Raw genomic sequence first — 22,262 nt, 5'->3', positions numbered from 1 at the left:
AGATGATACAGAATTATACCCCCTAATAAAATTGCCAAATCCCCGTGCCAATGATGCAGATCAACCACCCACAATTAGGGTCTATAGGACCTGGACACAACGCAGATGGAAAATCTAAGGAGATCTTATCATCTGAACGGAATGGAAGTACAGCAAGTTTGGATGACACAATTAGGGCCGGATTGGTTCCACGTAAAAGGAGCATACTCTCCAACTAATGACGCTGACCCTCCCATGATACTTGCACCCGAATCTGAACGATTGACACAACAGGTGACCCCTCTCCTAGAAAGAATCAGAACTAAATACAGGAAAAGAGCAAATTACACTGAAATAGGGAGATGTAAAGAAAAACCAGATGAGCCATTTGATGAATACAGAGTAAAAATTGAAAAGGTGTTTAAGGCACATAGTGGATTAGAACCTGGTGATGGAGCTGAGGAGGGCCCCTATAAACAACAATTAAGAAATGCATTGCACTCAGGCTACTTACCAGAGATTAGTGGATGGGTAAATCGCCACTATATAAGCATGAATGGAGGAACACTTGCAGAATACATAAATCATGCCCTCTATGCTGAGAAAGTGATCAAAAGTGAGAAAGGGGAAAAGAAGCCATGAACAATCTTCTACCAAGAAGATGAAGGAACCACAGTGTTTTTTTCAACAATCTACAGGTAGAGGCCGAGGAAGAGGCAGAAGCCGAGGTAGAGGCAGAGGTTTTGGATCAGGTGTGAGCAATAAACCTAGAACCTGTTGGTCTTGTGAAAAGGAAGGGCATTTTGCTATAAATTGCAGAAGCAACCCTTCCCCACAAGACCATCAGAGTGCATGACTAGGCCTGAAATGAAATTTGAGAAAAAAAAATTGTAGAACATGTTTGATATGTGCAAAGCACAATGCTCAGGGTAATCTAAGACCAAAGAGAGGACAATTTCCAAAACCAGATTATCCATTCCAACACATACATATGGACTTTATAGAACTTAACAATAGTGAAGGGAAAAAGTTCTGTTTAGTTATAATAGATTAATTCTCAAAATGGATAGAGCTTTTTCCCACAAAACACCCAGATGCGCTAACAGTAGCTAAAGCATTATGCCAAGACATAATTCCACGTTATGGGATTCCAGAAAAAATCTATAGTGATAATGGTTCACATTTTGTAAATCAAATAATAACTAAAATAGGCCAAGCATTTCATATAGACCTAAAACATCACTGTGCTTATCACCCACAAAGTGCAGGGTTGGTGGAAAGGATGAAAGGAACTATAAAAACAGACTTAGGAAGTGTATGGAAGAAACCAAAAGACCATGGACTAAATGTCTAGAATTAGTAAAACTGTATATTAACATCACCAGTACAAATGGGCTAACACCATATGAAGTAATATTTGGTAGACCTTACAGATTACCATTCTTTAAAAATATGTGGGAAACTGATGACGAAAGTACTCTGATTACATGAGAAAAATGTTGCAGCACCAGAAGCAACTGGCGGATCGCAATGATAACGATAATACACTTTCTATGTCTCCACAGGAAAGCCAGTTAGTTGAACCAGGAGATTGGGTCCTGATAAAAAGCATAAAGAAGAAACACTGGCATTCACCTAAGTGGGAAGGGTCCTACTAGGTGTTGTTAACCACAGGCACAGCAGTAAAGATTGCAGAACGAAACACATCATTTGGGATCATTTGACACATTGTAAGAAAGTGATTAAATATGACTAAAATAACTATTTCTATCTTAGCATACACTGTAACCTTCCTCATTTGCGTCATTGTGATAGCATTGTGGTACCTATTGTAGAGCTGTAGTTCCTCAACAAAACTTTCATAGTAAGTCTGGCTACAAAGGGGGCTGCAATTATAGTTTGTAGTCGTCTCAAACCTGTGAAGATTGTCCACAACTCTGGAAGTATTAGGAGGAATTGCAGATCTACAGGTAGAATGCTCACTCCAACGCATAAGAAAATGGTGGCAGTATGTGGACCGATAGGAGCAATAGTAGTAATGTTGTTGTTACTAGGAGAAAAGGATCTCGATATGCATAGAAAAAGGATAGGATGGACCAATAACGTGCAAAATGGACAAATAAAGAACCCCTGCAATACCACTAGGGCCAAAATCAATCCCTCCTATAAAACCTAGGATTTATGTAAAACCTGATGCAGATGATTGGTTTAAAATTACCACAAGCATTTCTAAAATAAATAACAACTGGCTTCTAATGGCAGAAGAAGCTGCGCAAGCAGCAAAAACAGATTGTGTAGTGTGCATGGGAGCCAGACCTGTTTTGCAAGTAGTTCCCTCAGCCTCAGAGTATAAATGTCTGGCAGATGTGATGAATAATACTACACTTTCAACAAACTGTTCATCATGGGATGAAATTTACCCTTTAACCTCGGATGAAAAGAAAAAGCCTATATTCTCTGACAAAGTAGCTGAAGGAAATTTCTCCTGCATAAATAGGACAGGTAAAGGCAGGAAAATGGGTAAATTAGACAGCACCCAATGTCACTCAGTGCAGACAGTAGACATAACCTTTAGGCCAACGTCTCGGTGTGACATCTGGTGGTGGTGTGGAGATAACAAGTTGTTAGACAAGCTACCATACAACACCACAGGACTCTGCGCCTCAGTCTCATTATTCTTACCAGTATCCATCACACCAACCTCAGTTACTGATTTAATGTCCAAAGCAAATAGTGTACTTCCCCACACCTGGAAAAACAGAAAGAAGAGATCATCATCAGGATGGAGTGAAAATGATTCTACTTACATAGACAGTATAGGGATTCCAAGAGGTGTTCCTGATGAACACAAATTAGCAGATCAAGTAACAGCTGGTTTTGAATCAATCCTATGTTGGTGGTGCACTATGAACCAAAATGTAGACAGAATCAACTACATCCACTATAACCTGCAGAGACTGGGCAACCATACTGAAAAAGGATTCTCCACCATCCACGAGCAGTTGTCGGCTACCTCCCTCATGGCTTTCCAAAATAAAATTGCTGTTGACATGATGTTAGCAGAAAAAGGAGGAGTCTGTGCTATATTTGGTGATCAGTGCTGCACGTTCATTCCAATAATACAGCAGCTGACGGGAGTCTCACCAAAGCTTTGGAAGGACTCACGTCCCTTAACAGCAAAATGAAAGACCATTCTGGAGTTGACACATCAATGTGGGACAGGTTTGGAGACATGTTTGGTAGATACAAACAACTGGTGTTGTCTATTCTCATGTTGATGGCTGTATTTACAGCTATCCTCACCTTATGTAGATGTTGTTGTATCCCTTGCATTAGAGTTTTATGCACCAGAATAATTACCACTGCTATACAGCCTGATAAAAGTATCAGAAATGTATGCACTTCTCACCCCAAATGGTGAAGCTCAGAAAGACAGTGATGACGATGATGCTTCCTTACATTTTCCAGATCTTTTTTCAGATGTTTTTGACTACGGTGAATCAGACAACAACAACACCAACGTTTAACCTCTGAGTGTAACATGAGTACTATAACATGATTCTTTAACTGAAAATTGAGAGAAGAAATTATTGGATGACAATGAGAAATAGTGCAAAGTGAATAAACAAGAGGGAAATGATGGATTTAAACTGTAAATAAGTTATTCTACTGTTGCTCTTTTTCTTTGCCAACTGTGTGCCATTCTTGTTTGTGTTTGTAGAAGGAGGAAACAGTATGTTCACTAAACAGCCGACACCTAGCTGCGGCCAGATAAGGGACACTCAGCACCTCTCTGACCGCAGGCTCGCCTAGTTTCGTTTACTATAGAATATGCTTACGATAACATGTTGTTGTGTAAACAGGTCTCAACTGTTTATTTTGTCACTCCCCCTCCCTTTAGCAGAAGAGACCTTTTGTAAACTAGGGCCTTCCGAACACAATAAAAAGGCAAGGAGAAGGAGACTTTTTCAGAGTGTCCAGTAGACTGTAATAGGCAGACTATGGTCATCTCTCCTTGCAAGTAAGAAAAGTAATATTCACGTTCTCTGTGTCTTCTTTAAGTGCAGCTTTTTATTACAAGTGTTCGGGTTAACCTAACAAATATGACACCTAAATTTTTAACTGAGTCACTCTGTGTGATGTGACATTTGTCAATGTTCACAGCAGTTTTTGAGAATAAGTCACGGCATTTAAATGGACCAATAACTAACATTTCGGTCTTTTCAGAGTTAAGACGCAAGAAATTTAGTGACATCCACTCTTTTATCTCAGTGAGGCAGGCCTCCAAATTTCCACAATTTAGTAAGGCAGATTCCTCCAACGGAAAATATAGTTGAGTGTCATTTGCGTAGCAGTGGAAACTGATATTAAACTTGCGAATAATTTCACCTAATGGAAGCATGTAAATGCTGAAAAGAAGGGGGCCAAGCACTGAACCCTGCGGAACACCACAGGTAACACTAACACGCTTAGATGTCATTTCGCCATGTTCAACACAGTGCGTCCTATCTGAGAGGTAGGATCTGAACCATGAGAGGACGGTTCCTGAGAGACTAATCCATTTTCCAGCTGTTCTAGTAGGATATTATGGTCCACTGTGTCAAAAGCAGCACTAAGGTCCAGCACCAGCAAAAGGGATGAAGCGCCAGAGTCCATTGCCAGTAGGAGATCATTGCTTCCATTAGGTGATATTATTCGCAAGTACAATATCAGCTTCCACTGCTACGCAGACGACACTCAACTATATCTTCCGTTGGAGGAATCTCACACACTAAACTGTGGAAATTTGGAGGCCTGCCTCATTGAGATAAAAGAGTGGATGTCACTCAATTTCTTGCGTCTTAACTCTGAAAAGACCGAAATGTTAGTCATTGGTCCATCTAAATGCCGTGATTATTCTCAAAAACTGCTGTGAACATTGACAAATGTCACATCACACAGAGTGACTCAGTTAAAAATTTAGGTGTCATATTTGACCCTGATCTATCCTTTGAAATGCATGTAAAGAAAACTACTAGAACCGCTTTCTTCCATCTTCGTAACATTGCTAAAATCCGTTCAATACTGTCTCAGTCTGATGCGGAAATTATAATTCATGCGTTTGTCACCTCCCGTCTCGATTACTGTAATGCACTACTCTCTGGTCTCCCGAAGTCTAGAATCAAGTCACTTCAGCTGGTACAAAATGCCGCAGCGAGGCTTTTAACTAGGACAAAAAAGTACGATCACATAACACCGATTTTGGCTAACCTGCAATTGGCTCCCAGTTAGCCATAGATGTGATTTCAAGGTTCTCTTAGTATTGTACAAAATCATACATGGACTTGCTCCCTCTTATCTTTCAGATCTGATTTGCCCCTACGTCCCGGTCCGAAGCCTACGATTTGAGAGTGCCGGTCTTCTGGTGATCCCAAGAGCAAAGAAGTGTTCTGCTGGTTCGAGAGCGTTCTCCATCCGGGCACCGGTGCTGTGGAATGCTCTTCCCCCTGAGATCCGATCTGCAACCTCAGTGGAAATGTTTAAATCTAAACTTAAAACTCACTTCTACTCCATAGCATATGAATAACCTACTCTTTTCGTCGGCTGAAAAAATAGTCTGTGTAATATAGTGTAATAATCTGTGAAGCCCTTTGAGACTCTCCGTGATTTAGGGCTATACAAATAAAAATGACTTGACTTGACTTGATTTGGTTACCTTAATCAGAGCTCTCTCAGTAGACTGGTTAGCCCTGAATCCTGATTGCATTGATTTTAAAAAGATTGTTCTCGGATATGAAATCATTCAGCTGCTATGCCACTACTTTTTCAAGTACTTTAGAAATAAACGGTAGGTTTGACAAAGGTCTATAATTACATAAGCTTTCAGGATCAACGTTGGGTCGTTTCAGTGTGGGTTTAATAACAGCGGACTTAAAAGCCGCTGGAACTACACCTGAGGGGAGTGATATGTTTATAATATTTAGAACTGAAGGTCCAAGGACCCCAAAAAGCCCTTTTAATAAGCGAACCTGGAGGCGGCCACCATGTCGTGCATCTATAGATTTCAGCCCTTTAGTATGTGTTGTATTATTACTGTCTTTAGCAATTTCTTCCTGTATGCATTGAATCTTCTTATTAAAGAAGACCATTAAGTCATGGGCTGAATGGGTAGAACTATCTGGGATAATCTGTTGCCTTGTAAGCGATGCTACAGTGTCGAAAAAGATGTTGGGATTGTTCTTTTGTGACGCAATCATCTTCGAAAGGTAGGCTGATTTTGCAGAGGCAAGGGCCGCTTTATACTTTAACAAGCTGTCACACCAGGTTTGATGGAAAACCTCAAGCTTGGTAGCGCGCCATTTTCTTTCTGATTTCCTGCATTCTTGTTTAAGGGATCTAGTTTCATCAGTAAACCAAGGCGTGCGTTTTTTTAGGTCGTGATTTAAGCCGTATGGGCGCTACTGAATCTAGGACAATAGCCATGGTAGCATTAAACTCATTCATGAGTGAATCGATAGAGCCTTTGTATTAAGGAAAGGACGCAACTGCTTCTGAAAGAAGATCTGAGAGCTCAAAAACTGCCAGTGGTTATATTGCGTCTGCTAAATCCTTTAGCTTTTTTAGTACTACATTTAGCTCGCACCTCGAATGTACGGTAACTAAATAATGATCAGAGATAACGTTAGTACACGCTAACACTGTCATGTTTGAGGTTGAAACTCCTCGAGTCAGAACCAAATCTAGCGTGTTTCCATCTTTATGAGCTGGCAAATCAACCAGTTGATTAAAACCAAATGCATCAATTAGAGACCAAAACCCAACAGTAAGTGAACTGAGTGGGGAGTTCATACTAATGTTAAAGTCCCCCATTATAATTTTTTGGTCCGCATAGGTTACTAGTTCAGACAAAAGTTCAGCGAATTCATCTAAGAAAGCTGTGTATGGCCCTGGTGCACGATGAATAGTTACTACATACATTGACAATAGAGACGACCGCTAATAAGAGCCTTGAACGCCTTGTGATTATTAGAGGTACGAGGAATAAATTTGAGTGTTTTTTCAGAAATTAGCGCGACACCGCCACCCTTCTTCAAAGGGCGTGCTATATGGTTGCTCACGTAGTCTTGAGGTGAAGCCTCATTTAGCGGTAAAAACTCATCCGGTCTTAACCAAGTTTCATATAGACCAATCAAGTTAAGTTTGTAATCACGAATAATATTATCAACAAGTAAAGCTTTAGGAGCAAGCAATCTAATATTTAAAAGTCCAAATTTTAGCTTTGCTGAATCGTTTAACCTAGCTGAAGTCTTTGTAGAGATCGTCACAAGATGTCATTGTTCGGGTGCGTTGAGTTTCAGGCGTCGGTTGACCGGCAAGACGGTGAAGAAATAATGGTGGAATTAGACATATCGTGTCCTTCTTGCTCCTTTGACTTTGCACCCCTCTTCTGCCTTCTGTCTTTACGGCGCCGTCGACGCTTCGTAGGTGGTGTGGCTGACCACGGAGATCCCGGATCCCTTTGTAGCTCGTTCGGGATATCATAGGCGGTATAAAAATTGCCTGAAAAGTCGAAATTTAGACGCCCACCGAATTGAATAAGTTACTCCCGATCAATGCTCCCTCTAATTTTTCACGGGTCTGAGCGTTCACACAAAGTCGGTGAGCAACGCTTTGAAACAACAGTGAGCCACCATAATCCCAAGTGTGGCAAGATAACTAATTATTAAACATGTCCAAAACTTGACATCAAGTTACATTTTGCTGAGTTTCCGGCAATACAATTTTTTTTTCTCTTTTGAATGAATTGACTCATGTACTATTGCAAAGGTTGTACGGCCTACATACGTCGTTAGTTCTTACAAATCTTTACAAGATATCCATTTCTTTTTATTTCCTGATATATTTTGTCGCATAATATTAACATATTTGGGGGCTTATTTAGTCGGTTATAAGATACAGAATTGTACTTAATCACATTTTGTAGTGGAAGTATAATGTTGGCAACACGATTCACTTGATATAATTGGAAATTATTTGAATGCAACACAAACTCTTTATTCTTTTTTTGGTGTGTTTTTTCTACTTCTTTTTTTAAATTCCTTTGAAAAAAAATCTCATTCTGTTTATTTTTTCCGAGCTGTTACTTTTTTCTTTTTGTTCTCTATTTACTTTTTTCCTACATTTCTTTCTTTTCTTTTTTTCTGGCTTCTTTCTAAATTTTTCCTTCTTTTTTTCTCTTATTTTTGTTTCTTTTTTTCTCAGCTTTTCATTACTTTTTCATTTTGGTATTTTTTTCTTTTTTGTTCTATTCCCCCTTCCTTTAAGTCATTGTGTGCATAATTTTACTTAATATTTGGTCATGTTGGGATTAAAGAAGCAAAAACAACCTGAAGAGCCGTTTAGGACCCTTTTTGGTGAGCCAAGCCGAAGAAGCCGGTTCTCGACATTCTCTACTAACTTTACTCAACTTCGTTCGACTTCAAAATACCGCATTTAGGACACAACGTCAGGGGAACCCGTGTATTTTTACCTTCATGCACTGTAACCTTTACTTAAGTTGCTTCTTAATAAGTAATTTTGAGTCCTCATTTTTGTGCGCTGGCTAGATTTTCTCGTGCGCCGAGAATGTGCGAGCAGTGCGCAATTGCGCATGCGCGCAGCTTAGAGGGAACACTGCTCCCGACTATAAGTCTTATTGGCCACGCATGTGTCCAAAAAAGGTCTCCCTTTGAAATCAATCATCACATGTCAAAATAAAGTCCTCGAAAAGTTAATTTTCAAACATTGGCTATGATTTTACTGCTCTTCTTTCATTGTTTGATGATTCTCGGTGTATTTGTTCTCAGCATACTTGGCTTCAAGCAGCACTTTGAAAGCCTCAGGAGTTTGAAAGGCTTGTTTCCATCTTTGCAACATTGCAAAAGGTAGCCCTATGCTGTTCCAGTCCGATGTGTTTGTTACCTCCCGTCTCAATTACTGTGTACTACTCTCCGGCCTCCCAAAATCTAGCATCAAGAGCCTGCAGCTTGTCCAAAAAGCTTGTAACCAAACAAGAATGTTTGATCACATTACCTTGATATTAGCTAACCTGCATTGGCTCCCCATCAGTCTAATATGTGATTTTTTTTTCTTAAATAATTTTATTTACATTTTCTCTTTGTGGTGCAAAAAAATTGAAGAGGACCCTAAGCCTACGGGTCTCCATTGAAAATCAATTTTGTAAGTATGACACCTAAACTAAACCTAAACTGGATAGTGTATGCATACATATACACACATACACACATAGATATTTGTAAACATTTATATATATATATATATATATATATATATATATATATATATATATATATATATATATATATATATATATATATATATATATATATATATATATACATATATATATATATATATATATATATATATATATATATATATATACATATATATATATATATATATATATATATATATATATATATATATATATATATATATATATATATATATATATATATATATATATATATATAGACCGGGCAGCACGGCGGCGCAGTGGTTAGCGCTTGTGCGGCACAGTTCATGTCATGGGAACCTGTCGTGGGTTCAAATCCAGCTCCAGACTTCCTGTGCGGAGTTTGTATGTTCTCCCCGTGCTTGCGTGGGTTTCCTCCGGGCACTCCGGTTTCCTCCCACGTTCCAAAAACATGCATTTCAGGTGAATTGGCCGGTCCAAATTGTCCCTAGGTGTGAATGAGCAAATTAGTTGTCTGTCCCTGTGTGCCCTGTGATTGGCTGGCAACCAGTTCAGGGTGTCCCCTGCCCACTGCCCGGAGATGGCTGGGATGGGCTCCAGCCCCCCCGCGACCCTAATTAGGATAAGCGGTACGGCTGATGAGATGAGATGAGATGAGATGAGATATATAGACCAGAACGGAAACAGGACCCAATTGCGTGACGTTTACCACAATCTTTAAACTTTATTGAAGGAAGAAGGAAGGGCTGCACCCACAATCCGGTGCTTGCCAGACGCCGGAAGCAAGTCGCTCTTGTACTTGGATTGTGATCCGAACACGGAAGTGGATCTTCCGTAGCGAGCGAAGGCGCTGTAAGGGACGGAAAAACTGGTCGGTAGCTGGGACTGGGAGAGCAAAGCGTGGTCGGGGTCGGAAATGAGTCGTAAGCCAAGACGGGAGAGTAGACGTAGTCGGGATCAAAAATGGGTCGTAAGCCGGAGACCAACGGGAGCAAAAAATGGACAGGCGGGAGTCAGGTCAAAAAAGGCTTTCCTAGTGTACACTGAGGTTTGCAGATGGACTGATAACAGGGGATTGACAGGACTGGGTTTAAATAGGGACAGGGAGCCAATCAGAACCCGCGGCGGTTGGCTACAAATAACCGGGCACAGGTGAATCACATCGGTAATCATGGTGGTACGAACCGCCTCCACCCCCGCCCCACCCAGGGGACGGCTCCAGTCCAAAAAACAGGAACAAACAAAAAACCCAAAAAGAAAAAAAAAAAATGGAATATTCCACCAATGAACCAATGCCCCAGCATCAGGGTGCGGCTCCAAAAGTCCAAAAATCGGGAACACAAAAACCAAAAAGAAAAACCCCAAAATTAGTATCCCTCCAAATGGACTGATGCCCCATTATCAACATCAGGGGGCATGGCAGAATCCGGAGGAGACTGAGCGGACAGGCAGGCCTCGCAGTCAGGCAGACGGATGTCGAAGACGGGCGTCGAGACAGGCGGTCAGACGGGCAGGCAGACGGACATCGAGACAGGCGGGCAGAAGGACGTCGAGACAGGCGGGCAGACGGGAGTCGAGACAGGCGGGCAGACGGACGTCGAGACAGGCGGGCAGACGGGCGTCGAGACAGACCGGCGTCGAGACGGACCGGCGTCGAGACCGGCCAGCGGGTGAATCGTGCAGGTGAACAGGCGGTCCAGATAGGCCAACGGGAGATCCGGGCAGACAGACGGATGATCCGGGCAGGCAGACAGACGTCGAGACAGGCGGGCAGAAGGGCGAATCAGGCAGGCGGACAGGCAATCAGGGCAGGCAGACGGACAATCCACGCACGCTGACGGCGAGTCAGGCAGGCAGACGGATAAGTCAGGCAGGCAGACGGATGAGTCAGGCAGGCAGACGGGCGAATCAGGTAAGCAGACGGGCATGGCAGGCCGGCAGACGGGCACGGCAGGCCGGCAGACGGGCATGGCAGGCCGGCAAACGGGCATGGCAGGCCGGCAGACAGACGAGTCAGGCAGGCGGACGGACGAGTCAGGCAGGCGGACAAGTGAATCAGGCAAGCAGACGGGCAGGCCGGCCGACAGGCGAGGCAGGCACGCCGACGTGAACCGTGGACAGATCGGGTATTGAGGGAGTGGGCCCGGACTGGAAGGGATGAGAGGCTGTGTGTAGGCAGGTCCAGTGGCATTCAGCCCTTCACCTTAAAACCGCCCCCGTCAGTCTCATCTTTACTAGCTCAGTAGCGTGTGTCACCGTGCCCAGCAGGTGACCGTCCAGAGCTTGGGCAGGAACTGGGGTTAGAAGGGGAACGAGCTTCAACCCTATTCTCCGGGCTAAGGCCGTGTCCAGGATGTTGGCTTCAGCGCCAGAGTCCACAAAGGCTGACAGGGACTGTGTGGAACCAGAACTGGGAGTTCGGGGTGTGGACTGAACTCAGTCAGACTCCTCCGACCGTCCTGTGAGCTCCCCCATTTGACAGGCAGGATGATACCCACCACGGTACAGACAAAGCCCCTCAGACAGATGTCGCCGGCGTTCCGCCACCGACAGGGACACCTGATCCACCTCCATAGCCTCTGGTGGATCTAGTAGGATCGCGGGTGGTTGTTGGTAATCAGAAGTCGTGCCAATCACTTCGGGCGAGCAGGAAAGTGGGTGACTCTGGCGACCTCTCTCATGGCGTCACCCCTAGACCCGACGATCAATATGAGCTGTGAGTGTGATGGCCTCGTCGAGACTGGTAGGCGGAGAGTTGGACACTAATTCTCCTTTTATGTAGTCGGCCAGACTGTGGAGGTAGGCGTCCACTAATACCTCAGTGTTCCAGTGACTCTGGCTAGCTAATGCCTGAAAATCGGTCGAATAATCGGCAATCTTGCGCTTTCTTTGCTGTATTTTCATCAAGGACCTTGATGCGTCGGCCTATGAGGACCCCGTGTCAAACACCTTGAGTAACTCCTGAGCCTGTTTATCGAAGAATGAGCAAGCCAAAGACCCTCGTTCAAACTCCGCCGTTTCCCAGAATTAAGGCCTCCCGGACAGGTGGTTGATGGTGAATGCCACCTTGGCCGCCTCTGAAGCGAAGTTTCTGGGTTGCAGGTCAAAAATGAGTCGGCAGTTGACAATAAACGCGCGCACCTGAGCGGGATCACCACAAAACTTTTCCTACTCGCGGCTCCGCTATTCCGATGGCAGGCGAGTCCATGGACGGGACAAGTGGGGTGTGCGACGGCACGGCAGGAGGAGAATTCCCAGGGGCGGGGCTGATGAATGCAGCTGACGGCCAAGAACCTCCAGGAGTGCACCGAGCCATTGTTGCTGGCGCTGAAGCAACTGTTGTTGCTGCCAAACAACCCGAAGAATGGCGGACACGTCACCCGACATCCGTCTGACCTCCTCCTCAGTCCGATGTGAACGCTGCATGGCGGAGGGAATCTCCGTCTCTCTCCGATCGGGTCAGGGTCGGAAACGAGTCGTAAGCCAAGACGGGAGAGTAGACGTACTCGGGATCAAAAATGGGTCGTGAGCAATTTTCCCTCTAATTTTCCACGAGTCTGAGCGTTCACACGAAGTTGGTGAGCAACGCTTGAAACCACAGTGAGCAACCACAATCCCAAGAGTGGCAACTAAATTATTATCAAACCTTTCCAAAACTTGACATCACGTTACATTTTGCTGAGTTTCCGGCAATGCAAAATCATTTTTCTCTTTTAAATGAATTGACTCATGTACTATTGCAAAGGTTGTACGGCCTACAATTGTCATTTGATTTTACAATTATTTCACAAGATTTCCATTTCTTTTATTCCTGGTAACTTTTGTCGCATTATACTAAAATTTTTGGGGGCTTATTTAGTCAGTTGCACGATACAGAACTGTATTTAATCACATTTTGCAGTGGAAGTACAATGTTTGCAACAAGATTCACTTGATATAATTGGAAATTATTTGAATGCAACACAAACTTTTTCTTCTTTTTCCCTGTTTTTTCTATTTTTTTAAATTCCTTTGAAAAAAATCTCATGTTTATTTTTTTCCTAGCTGTTACTTTTTTCTTGCTTTTTTGTTTTGTATTTCTTTTTATTTTTTTCTGTCATTTTTCTGATTTTTTCCTGCTCTTTTTTTCTCCTCTTTTTGATTATTTTTTTCTCAGCTTTTCACTTCTTTTTCATTTTGGTGTTTTCATTTTTGTTCTATTTCCCCCCTTCCTTTAAGTCATTTTGGGCATAATTTTAGATAATATTTGGTCATATAGGGATGAAAGAAGCAAAAACAATCTGAAGAGCCGTTTGGGACCCGAAAGAGACGGTTCTTTTTAGTGAGCTGAGCCGAAGAAACCAGTTCTCGAAAAACTCTACTGACTTTACTCAGCTTCGTTCTACTTCGACCTTGACTTCAAAATACAGCATTTAGAACGTCAAGGGAACCCGTGTATTTTTACCTTCATGCACTGTAACTTTGACTTAATTCGCTTCCCCTCAATCTTTACCAGCTCGGGAGCCTAGATGGTACGGCGCCCGCTCCGAGACTGGGAGGTCGCTGGTTCAAGCCTTGGCCGAGTCTTACAACATTGGTACTCATTGCCTCCCTGCTTGGCGCTCGGCATTAAGGGTTGGAATTGGGGGATTTGGTCACCTAATGACTCCCAACACAGCAGATGGGTCTAAAATGGCAGCTCCCTGTTTGGCTGTGGCTGCATCGGCTCGCTACAGTTTAACTGTACGGGTCAGGTGTATCGACATTTTGTTCTGTGTGCATGGTTACAAAGAATGACAATAAAGGTAAATTCTATTCTTCTATTCTTAATTAGCCATTCCGACCCCTGATTTTTGTGAGCTGGCTAGATTTTCTTGTGCGCGGAAAAGCTCTGGGTAGTGCGCAGTTGCGCAAGGAGCCAATCATAACCCGCGGCGGTTGGCGCCAAATGAGCGGGCAAAGGTGAATCACATCCGTAATCATGACAATATATGTACATACATACACACACGCACACGCACACATTCTTACATGTACACACACTCCACACATCAGTAAAGAAAATAAGTATTTGAACACCCTGCTATTTCTTCCACTTAATAATCATGGGAATTTTCATTGTGAGTGCATGTCCACTGTGAGAGAGATAAACTAAAAATAAAAATCCAGAAATCATAATGCATGATTTTTTTAACAATTTATTTGTGTGATACAGCTGCAAATAAGTATGTGAACACCTGTGTATCATCAAGAATTCTGACCCTGAAATACCTGTTAGTCCGCCCATAGAAGTCCACCTGCACTCCATTAAACATCCTGAATCAGAAACACCTGTTTGAAGTCGTTAGCTGCAAAAAGACACCTGCCCACCCCATACAATCAGTAAGACTTAACTTGTAACATGGAGAAGTCCAAAGAGCTGTCCAAAGAGACCAGAGTCAAAATTGTACACCTCCACCTCCACAAGCCAGGAAAGGGCTACGGAGCAATTGCCAAGGAGCTTGGTGAAAAAAAGTTGGAGTAATAAGTAAAAAATGGAAGAAGCTAAACATCACGGTCAATCTCAATCGGAGTGGAGCCCCATGCAAGATATTTCCTTGTGGGGTCCCAATGATTCTAAGAAAGGTGAGGAATCAGCCCAGAACTACACAACAAGAGTTGGTCAATGATCTAAGAAGAGCTGGGACCACCTTTTCCAAGGTTACTGGGCTTAGCCCTTAGGACTTAGCCCTGCGCCTAACCCTAGCCTAAACCCTGTTTGAAACCATAATCCTAGCTCTAAAGGTATTCTTGAACCCTACATTCAGTTTAGAACCCCAACATACACTCAAACCCTAATTCCTAGTTCCAACCCTGTTTTAAACCGTAACTCTAGCTCTAACCCTATTTTACAACCCTAATTCAGTTAGAACTCCAACATGGAGCTCGAACCACAGTTCCTAGCCCTAACCAGTGGTGCCACAAGGGGGTGGTTAGTGGTGGCCACGACTTACCCTATTAATTTGTCGGCCACCCCACTGGTCACCCAGTATCTCTTTCTACATTCAGTTTAGAACCCTAACATGGAGCTCAAACCCTAATTCCTAACCCTAAACTTACACCTAACTCTAGGTTAAAGCCCAAGCACTAGCACGTAACCCTAGTTCAACACTCAACATAAGAAAAAAGGCAACAATTTTGAGCATTTACAAAGTGTTTTACCAAAAATCCAAGCACCGTTCAAACCTTGAAAACACAACATTCAAATTCAAGCATTTTCAAAGATTTCGAACACCCGAACGAGCCCTGTGTCAAGGTTGCAAGCTCGTGTTTAGCTCTAAAGTCGGTGCAAGCGACACCCGGCGTCACCTCTCAGGCGTCACCTCTCAGGCATCACCTCTCAGGCGGCAGTGCCGGCGGTGGTAGTGCCGGCGGTGGCAGTGCCGGCGGTGGCATTGCCGGCGGTGGCATTGCCGGCTGTGGCATTGCCGGCGGTGGCATTGCCGGCGGTGGCATTGCCGGCGGTGGCATTGCCGGCGGTGGCATTGCCGGCGGTGGCATTGCCGGCGGTGGCGGCGGCAGCCTCCTTTATGAGCTTTTGCAGAAAAGGCAGACTCGCGAGTGAGCCAGCCGCTCTTCCCTGTTTGGAATAGTGTCATAAAGTGAGCACCATAACTAACAGCCATAACAACACACTCACATAAAAGCAGCGCTTGCCTAATTGTGCAGAGTTATGTCGCGCTTTACGGCGATGTTGGCTTGCCGCTTTTATGGAGCACTGATGGGAGCAGAGTATGCTGTCGTCCTAATCTACTATCCTTCTCTTATTTTGGAAATTTCATGTCTTTGTTTCCCTCTCTGCCTTTTACCCATCCAGAGGGGAAGTGGCTTTGCACTATATAATGTTCCCTGGTTATGGTCTCATCAGTTATGGGGAGAACTAGACCTTTTATTTACTTGAGGGACCTGTTTATGTGCTTTATGATCAACTGACCTGGCCAGGTTCACTACCTTGGACTCCAATTTTATTGATGGCAAGCTGATAATTAAGCCCAGGAGCCTAAGGACGCCCCTTTCTGTCAAACATCTAAGAACGTGAGTACATGGTCTGCTAGGAGGCACTAGAGCCTGTCACCACTTCTCCCACCTATTTAAGCTTCGCCAAAAAAAAAGTTGCTCTGGACCAGGGGTCTCCAACCTGGTGCCCTCTGAGGAAAGCTGGAAGGACTTGTTCTGAAAATACCTCAGCAGTGCTGGGTCATTGTGATTTTTTAGTAAATCTTTTTCTCAAATCAACTTTTTCTCTTTCTTTGTCTATTTTTTCCATTCCTTCCTTTCTTCCTCTTTCTCTTGCTCTGACTCTTTCTCTCTCCCTTTCTTCCTCTCTTTCTCCCTTTCTTTTTCTGTCTTTCTCACTTTCTTTCTCCCTTCCCTCACTCTCACTTTTTCTCTTTTTTAATTTTTCATGCTTTCTTTCTCCCTTCCCTCACTCTCACTTTTTCTCTTTCTTTTTCTCTTTTAAATTTCCCTATCTCTTTTTTCTCCCTCTCTCTCTTTCTTTTTCTCTTTTAATCTTTCTCATTCTCTTTCTCTCTCTCTCTCTCTCTCTCTCTCTCTCTCTCTCTCTCTCCTCTCGTATATATATATATATATATATATATATATATATATATATATATATATATATATATACATATATATATATATATACATATATATATATATATATATATATATATATATATATATATATATATATATATATATATATATATATATATATATACATATATATATGGGCAGCACGGTGGCGCAGTGGTTAGCAATTGTGCGGCACAGTTCATGTCATGGAAACCTGTTGTGGGTTCAAATCCAGCTCCAGACTTCCTGTGCGGAGTTTGTATGTTCTCCCCGCGCTTGCGTGCGTTTCCTCCGGGCACTCTGGTTTCCTCCCATGTTCCAAAAACATGCATTGTCCCTAGGTGTGAATGAGCGAATGAGTTGTCTGTCCCTGTGTGCCCTGCGATTGACTGGCAACCAGTTCAGTGGAGATGGCTGGGATGGGCTCCAGCTCCCCCGCGACCCTAATGAGGATAAGCGGTACGGCTAATGAGATGAGATGAGATAAATATGTTAAATATAGGGCAGCACCGCGGCACAGTGGTTAGCGTGTGTGCTGCACAGTTCTGAGGTCATGGGTTCGAATCCAGCTACCGGACTTCCTGTGCAAAGTTTTTATGTTCTCTCTGTGCTTGCGTGGGTTTCCTCCAGGCACTCCGGTTTCCTCCAACATTCCAAAAACATGCATTTCAGGTGGATTGGCCGGTCCAAATTGTCCCTAGGTGTGAATGAGCGAGCAAGTTGTGTGTCCCTGTGTGCCCTGCGATTGGCTGGCAACCAGTTCAGGGTGTCCCCTGCCTACTGCCCGGAGATAGCTAGGATGAGCTCCAGCACCCCCGCGACCCTACTGAGGATAAGCGGTGCAGCTAATGGATGGATGGATATATATAGATATATATATATATATATATATATATATATATATATATATAATTATTTCTCTCTTTCTGTCTTTTTTCTCTCTTTCTCTAGTTCTGTGGGTGTGGTTGACAATTGTTCACACTGATTTCTGGTGGCAGTTTTGTAAATGTTTGTGTTCTTAGCACACTTTCATTTATACTCAATATATTTCTCTTTACAAAGTTAAATACTTGGACTGGGTTTTTATTTTCTTCCCTGCCCTCCAGTTGGTGTTCCTAATATTCTGTAATTGGTAATTGGTTTACATTTTGTAATACGGTAATATACTTGCAAGAAAATACTTGCTACACTGAGCTGAGACAGTCAGAGGGAGGCAGGCTCCACTTACCCTCTGGATGGCTAAAAGGCAGAGAGGGAAACAAAGACATGAAATTCCCCAAAGAAGAGAAGGACAGAAGATGAGGACGACACCATGCTTTGCTCCCATCTGTGCTTTATAATACCGGCAAGCGAACATGGCGGTAAAGCGGGACATAACTCTGCACAATTAGGCAAGCGCTGCTTTTTTGTGAGTGTGTTGTTATGGCTGTTAGTTATGGTGCTCACTTTATGACGTTTCTCCAAACAGGGAAGAGCCTTTTTGGCCCTTTCTGCAAAAGCCACCGCTGCCGCTGTTGTCGCCTGCGTCGTGACGCCGGGTGTCGCTTGCACAGACTTTAGAGCAAAACATGAGCCTGCAACCTTGACACGTGCCCGTTCGGGTGTTCGAAGTCCTTGAAAATGCTTGAATTTGAATGTTGTGTTTTCAAAGTTGAATTTGAATGTTGTGTTTTCAAAGTTGAAAAGGTGCTTAGATTTTTGGTGAAGCACTTAAATGCTTGAAATTGTTGACTTGTTTCTCAGGTTAAGTGTTGAACTAGGGTTATGAGCTAGTGCTTGGGCTTTAACCTAAAGTTAGGTGTAAGTTTAGGGTTAGGAATTAGGGTTTGAGCTCCATTTTGGGGTTCTTAGCTGAATGTAGAACGAGATACTGGGTGACCAGTGGGGTGTCCGACAAATTCATAGGGAGAGCCGTGGCCACCACTAACCACCCCCTTGTGGCGCCATTGGTTAGGGCTAGGAACTGTGGTTCGAGCTCCATGTTGGAGTTCTAAACTGCAGTTATGGTTCCAAAATTGATTTAGAGCTAGGTTTATGGTTTGAAACAAGGTTAGAGTTAAGAACTGGGTTTTAAACTCCATGGTGGAATTCTAACTAAATGTAGGGTTGCAAAATAGGTTTAGAGCTAGAGTTACGGTTTGAAACAGGGTTAGAACTAGAAACTAGGGTTTGAGCTTATGTTGGGGTTCTAAACTGAATGTAGGGTTCAAAAATACGTTTGGAGCTAGGGTTATGGTTTGAAACAGGGTTTAGGCGAGGGTTAGGTGTAGGGCTAAGGTTGGGACATTGGGTTTGGGATGCAAGTTAGGGTTTTAAATCGATTTTAGGGTTTTCACAGATCCCTGTCAAGGTTTGCTTAGGCTGTAAAGTAGCTTTAATTAAGATGAAAATTTAGGAAGCACTCGCCTGCAACAGCCGCACTCAATCTCGGCAAGGAAAGTCCATGCTTCCTGCTTAGAAAGTAATTCTAAAAAAGGGGAACAAGTGTGAGTATCGGTGAATAATTGCTCTTAAGCACTGATTAAAGTGAGACGCATGAGGAAGAAATGCTTGACTGATCTGACCAGGAAAAGGTTTTGGAATGCACACAAGCCCTGGTTGTACAACAGTTTATTCAGGAGAAAATATCAATCAGTAATACATAGTACATACCCATATTTGGATGTCTTGGCCTTCATTGCTTACAAGGGGTTCCATGACCGTGTCCAGAATATTCCCTCTTTTAATGATTGGACACCTGTTTAATTGCCCCAGTTTAAACAAGCGTTTTGAAACAATCCATTCCACCAGTCCGGTTCACGCTTGTGTTCATAAGTCTGTGACAAATCCTACCGAAAATGCCATATACCAGTGTCTTAAACTCAAAACAAAAAGTTACCGGACACTAGGGCAGACAACTCTAAAAAGTTCCCTGCCCAGCCAGAAAGTTGCCTGCCACATTTTTCCCAACTTTAAACACAATTAGACGACTAATTGCAAAACAAAACATTGTTGCAAAGTATTAAGGATTGATAATCAGAATATATAACATAACCCTTTAAAATTAAGTTTATTATAAATCTACTTATAACATTCATTGCATGTATATGACATTGCTGTTTTCCATTTGCCATCGGTATGTACCTGTATTTACTCATCTTCATTCATGCAATGTTTGCGTTGCGTCGTCTGCTACAAGCCATGCGAACTGCTCTTTCCATGATGCTTTTATTGTACATTTACGTTTTGTAGCGTCATAAATTTTGTAATCTTTCTTCTGAGGCTAAGGTTTTGGCTTGATTCCTAACCACTTATAGATTTTTCTTGTGTTCTCTGTGCGTCTACTTTGGAAAATTAAATGGAAATGCACGACCTTATAACGCTCGGGAAAGTCGGCAAGCACAAAGTTATTCGATGAAGGCTTCTGATCGGCTGCCGAATATGCAAATGCACTCTATGCACGAATTACTTCCGCGTTCAAGGATGGTTAGTCATTTCTGGTCTCTCTTAAACAGCACAAACAAAGCGTGAAATAACGTCAATGGCGGAGTTTGTTTGTTGGAGTTGCCGAAGATCACGGTAAATGATGTCCGGAGAATTGTCCGAGCCTAGCACCACAGACCAAACTTAAAAAAGCAAGAGTAACTGCATCACATTTCAGGGAGGTCAGTCATGTTGCTCCAAGCAAAGCAGAAAACCTGGCAGAAAGACTCATGCGAGGAACACAATAAACTGAACACAAAATAGAATAAGATATATAAAATACAAAAATACCCAATATGACATGGAGAATAAAAAGCATTTAAATAGACACTAATAAAAATAATGCAAAATATGCAAATTTAGGGTCAGGGTTCATTGTGGGCTTTTACTTCCCTGGGTGGAGTTAAAGAGCCTCATGGCATGAAGGAGAAATTATCTCCTCAGTCTTTCCGTGGAGCAGGACAGTGACAGGAGTCTGTCACTGAAGCTGCTCCTCTACCTGGAGATGATGCTGTGTAGTGGATGTATTGAATTGTCCATTATTGACAGCAGCTTGTTCAGTGCCCGTCTCTAAGCCACAGTTGTCAGGCTGTCCAGCTTTGTGCCCACAACAGAGCCCGCATTCCTCACCAGTTTATTCAGACGTGAGGCACCCTTCTTCTTAGTGCTGCCTCCCCAACACACTGCCGCATTGAAGAGGGCGCTCGCCACAGCAGTTTGATAGAACATCTGCTGGAGCTTTTTGCAGATGTTAAATGCCGCCAGCCTTCTGAGGAAGTACAGTCGGCTTTGTCCTTTCCTGCACAGAGCTTCTGTCTTGGCAGTCCAGTCTAGATTATTGTCCAGCTGCACATCCAGGTATTTGTAAGTCTAAATACTCTACACATTCTTCTTTGGTTACAGGTTCCAGGCGAGGTCTAAGCCTCCTGAAGTCCACCAAGATCTTCCTGGTCTTGATGGTGTTTCAGGTGCAGGTGGTTAGCATCGCTCTATGAGACAAAGTCCTGGATTCATTTCCTGTACTCCTCCTCCTGCCCACTCCTGATACATCCCATGATAGCAGTGTCCTCAGCAAACCTCTGCAAGTGGCAGGACTCAGAGTTGTACTGAAAGTCCAACGTAAACAGGGTGAACAGGACCGGAGACAGCACGGTCCCCTGCAACGCTCCCGTGCTGCTGACCATAGTGTCAGATGTACAACCCACCTGTCTCACATACTGGGGTCTGCCTGTCAAGTAGTCCATAATCCATGCCACAAGGTGTGAGCCTAGTCCCACCTCTGTCAGTTTACCACTAAGTAGTAGAGGCTTTATGGTGATGAAGGCACTAAAGAAGTCAAAAAACGTTTCACTCAATGATTGCTTAACAACTTTACGCAATTCATTCATATTTCTTGGTTTTGCTTTACAAACAGTATTTTTGATATCACCCTACAAGTTCTCGATTACATTGAGAACTTGGGATTGAGCTGGCCACTCCATAACATTGATTTTATTAGTTTGAAACCAAGACTTTGCTCGTCTACTGGTGTGTTTGGGGTCATTGGCTTATTGAAATGACCATTTCAAGTGCATGGCCTCTTCAGCGTAAGGCAACATAACCTCTTCAAGTATCTTGATGTACACAAACTGATCCATGGTCCTTGTATGAGATAAATGGACCCAACACCAGACTAGGAGAAACATGCCCAGACCATGATACTTGCACTATCATGCTTCACCGTCTTCGATGTGTATTGAGGCTGTACTTCAGAGTTTGGGGGTCTTCTCACACACGGTCTGTGGCCCCTGGACCCCAACAAGGACAATTTTACTTTCATCAGTCCAGTCCACAAATTGTTCCCCCATTTTTCTTTAGTCCAGTTGATATCTTCAATGGCAAATCGTAACCTCTTCTGCTCATGTCTTTTTTTTGACTGAGGAACTTTGCATGGGACTCTTGAAAATAAATTTGCCTCAAACTGTCAAAGCCCTTACAGGGCACT

General features: G+C 43.2%; 1 protein-coding gene across 1 annotated transcript; it reads left to right on the top strand.

Annotated features, from left to right (window-relative positions):
- The first annotated feature begins 531 nt into the window (after window positions 1-531).
- LOC148347976 (uncharacterized) lies at window positions 532-3,164 on the top strand. The gene is made up of 2 exons (XM_088322847.1): window positions 532-595; window positions 2,179-3,164. Exons 1-2 carry the CDS (start codon window positions 532-534, stop codon window positions 3,162-3,164), a joined length of 1,050 nt encoding a protein of 349 aa, XP_088178973.1.
- The last annotated feature ends 19,098 nt before the right edge of the window (window positions 3,165-22,262 follow it).

Source organism: Urocampus carinirostris, chromosome 18, assembly GCF_059441175.1.
Source record: "Urocampus carinirostris isolate Australia breed hairy pipefish chromosome 18, RoL_Ucar_1.0, whole genome shotgun sequence".
Classification (NCBI taxonomy): domain Eukaryota; kingdom Metazoa; phylum Chordata; class Actinopteri; order Syngnathiformes; family Syngnathidae; genus Urocampus; species Urocampus carinirostris.
This window is presented reverse-complemented; position numbering and strand designations above follow the sequence as displayed.

Coding starts and splice junctions, on each gene's coding strand:
- LOC148347976 (XM_088322847.1), top strand. CDS start 532: ATGAATGGAGGAACACTTGCAGAATACATAAATCATGCCCTCTATGCT. Junction 596..2,178: donor TGCTGAGAAAGTGATCAAAA/GTGAGAAAGGGG, acceptor AACCTGATGCAG/ATGATTGGTTTAAAATTACC.